This window comes from Merops nubicus, unplaced genomic scaffold, assembly GCF_000691845.1.
Source record: "Merops nubicus isolate BGI_N331 unplaced genomic scaffold, ASM69184v1 scaffold35926, whole genome shotgun sequence".
NCBI classification, from domain to species: domain Eukaryota; kingdom Metazoa; phylum Chordata; class Aves; order Coraciiformes; family Meropidae; genus Merops; species Merops nubicus.
This window is the reverse complement of record NW_008616189.1, coordinates 1,446-3,232: the sequence shown is the minus strand read 5'-3', so window position 1 is coordinate 3,232 and position 1,787 is coordinate 1,446. Positions and strand designations below refer to the sequence as shown.

At 53.2% G+C, this 1,787-nt stretch overlaps 1 protein-coding gene across 1 annotated transcript in view; it reads left to right on the top strand.

The window, feature by feature from the left end:
- Positions 1-8: 8 nt before the first annotated feature.
- Positions 9-1,787, top strand: part of LOC103775326 (chromobox protein homolog 2-like) — a gene marked incomplete at both ends in the record, with an annotated part of 3,218 nt that continues 1,439 nt past the window's right edge. Inside the window, 2 exon segments of the mRNA XM_008942771.1 lie at positions 9-73; positions 1,757-1,785. Coding sequence (XP_008941019.1) covers positions 9-73; positions 1,757-1,785 — 94 coding nt within the window.

Below are 1,787 nucleotides of genomic sequence, written 5' to 3'. Positions count from 1 at the left end.
GTTGCAGGCACAACAGCTGGGAGCCCGAGGAGAACATCCTTGATCCAAGACTCCTCCTGGCTTTCCAAAAGAAGTGAGCAAACGATAAATATTTCTAAGCGAACGATAAAGTCAATTAACTTTTAATTGGCTGCGCGTGTGGTGGGAGTTGTGGAAACAACAGGCTGAAGCTCGCGGTGCCTTTTGTGGCACAGCCCTTTTGTTCATCTCCTGGAACCGCCGGTCAGGTCCACCTCGGAGGGCTCTCCGGGCTGGGCAAACACCAACAATTTATGGCCCCACACACAATCTGGTTTTGTGCCGGTTGTAGGAAGGGACCAGCAGAGACCTGGGGCTCCCTGGTCGGGGCCTCGCTGCACTCGGGGAGCAACTGCTGGCCCCGGGGTGGGGAGATGGCACCTGGGACTGGCAAAACGGTGGGCTTGGAGGGCACCACAGTGTCCTTCCAAAGGGCTGAGTTATGAGAGGGTGAGGAAGTAACAGGAGGGAGAAAATGGTGTCCTCAGCCAGGGCCGGGGCCACTGCCCGGAGCTGAGCTGGGACTGGCAATTGTTCTGCAGCCACTGCGCACCAGGAATCACACAGAGGAGTAGCCAGCTGGCTACAGTAAGCGCAGCACTGCCAAATATTTTCACTCCGTATTAATAAAAAGCATTAAACTTTATGATAGGATTTAATTATAACTCGTTTCTGGATCCATTTTTTTTCAAGAATGGAATCTGGTGCTCAGCGCAGACAGCGCAGTGTTTTAATTAGCCGAAAGTATTCCAGTGTAACGCTGCCCTTTTGAAACAGAACTGCCAAACAGCACAGTGACCTGAAACACTCCCCGTCCGATCAGCTGGGGCTCTGCGTGGCTGCTGTCCTGGGCCACCGACTCCAGGGGAAATGGGCTTGGCAAAGGAGACACTTGTGGAGTTTCCAGGGAATGCGTTGGCTTCTCCCCGGCACGGCTGCTGGACGGCCGCTCGCCGGGATCCCAGGGCAGCTCAGCTCTGCAAGCGTCTGGCCGAGGCCAGGAGTAGCAGAGATGTGCTGATTCTTCAGTCATGGTCAACTGATGGTTGATCCCATGCTGTACACAGGAGTTTCTCTTTCCCCTCTCCTCCAGTAAATCGAGGCAGGTACATGCTGCTGGGCCACTGGGCACCCAGATACCCATCCTTTGTAGTTCTTTTTCTTGCATTGCTTTGCATTGATGGCCTGAGTCTTCCAGTGACCTGTGCCACTCCCGCAGGGTAAACGGTGCAGGTGCCACGTGCCAGGGTTGAACTGCACAGGGGGCAGGGTTTTTGTACAGTTCTTGGGGCTTTTGACTGCAACGGAGGGGGTGTGCCTGTAACAGGGTGGGTTTCAGTACATGATGTGCTCAGAGCCTGTAAGATCACCACACGGTAGGAGCTAAGGACACCTCCCAGCCAGGGCTCAGGCAGGAGCTGAGCCTTCAGCATCCCAAGCAAAGGGGGTTTTAATGACAGAAGAAAGGGAGAAACAAGGATGATTTTGGCTGTCTTTTTCTTCCCTGCAAACATTGTCCTTCATCGTTGTTTTCTCAGGGAAATGATGTGCTCAGAGCCTGTAAGATCACCACACGGTAGGAGCTAAGGACACCTCCCAGCCAGGGCTCAGGCAGGAGCTGAGCCTTCAGCATCCCAAGCAAAGGGGGTTTTAATGACAGAAGAAAGGGAGAAACAAGGATGATTTTGGCTGTCTTTTTCTTCCCTGCAAACATTGTCCTTCATCGTTGTTTTCTCAGGGAACATGAAAAAGAAGTGCAGAATCGGAAG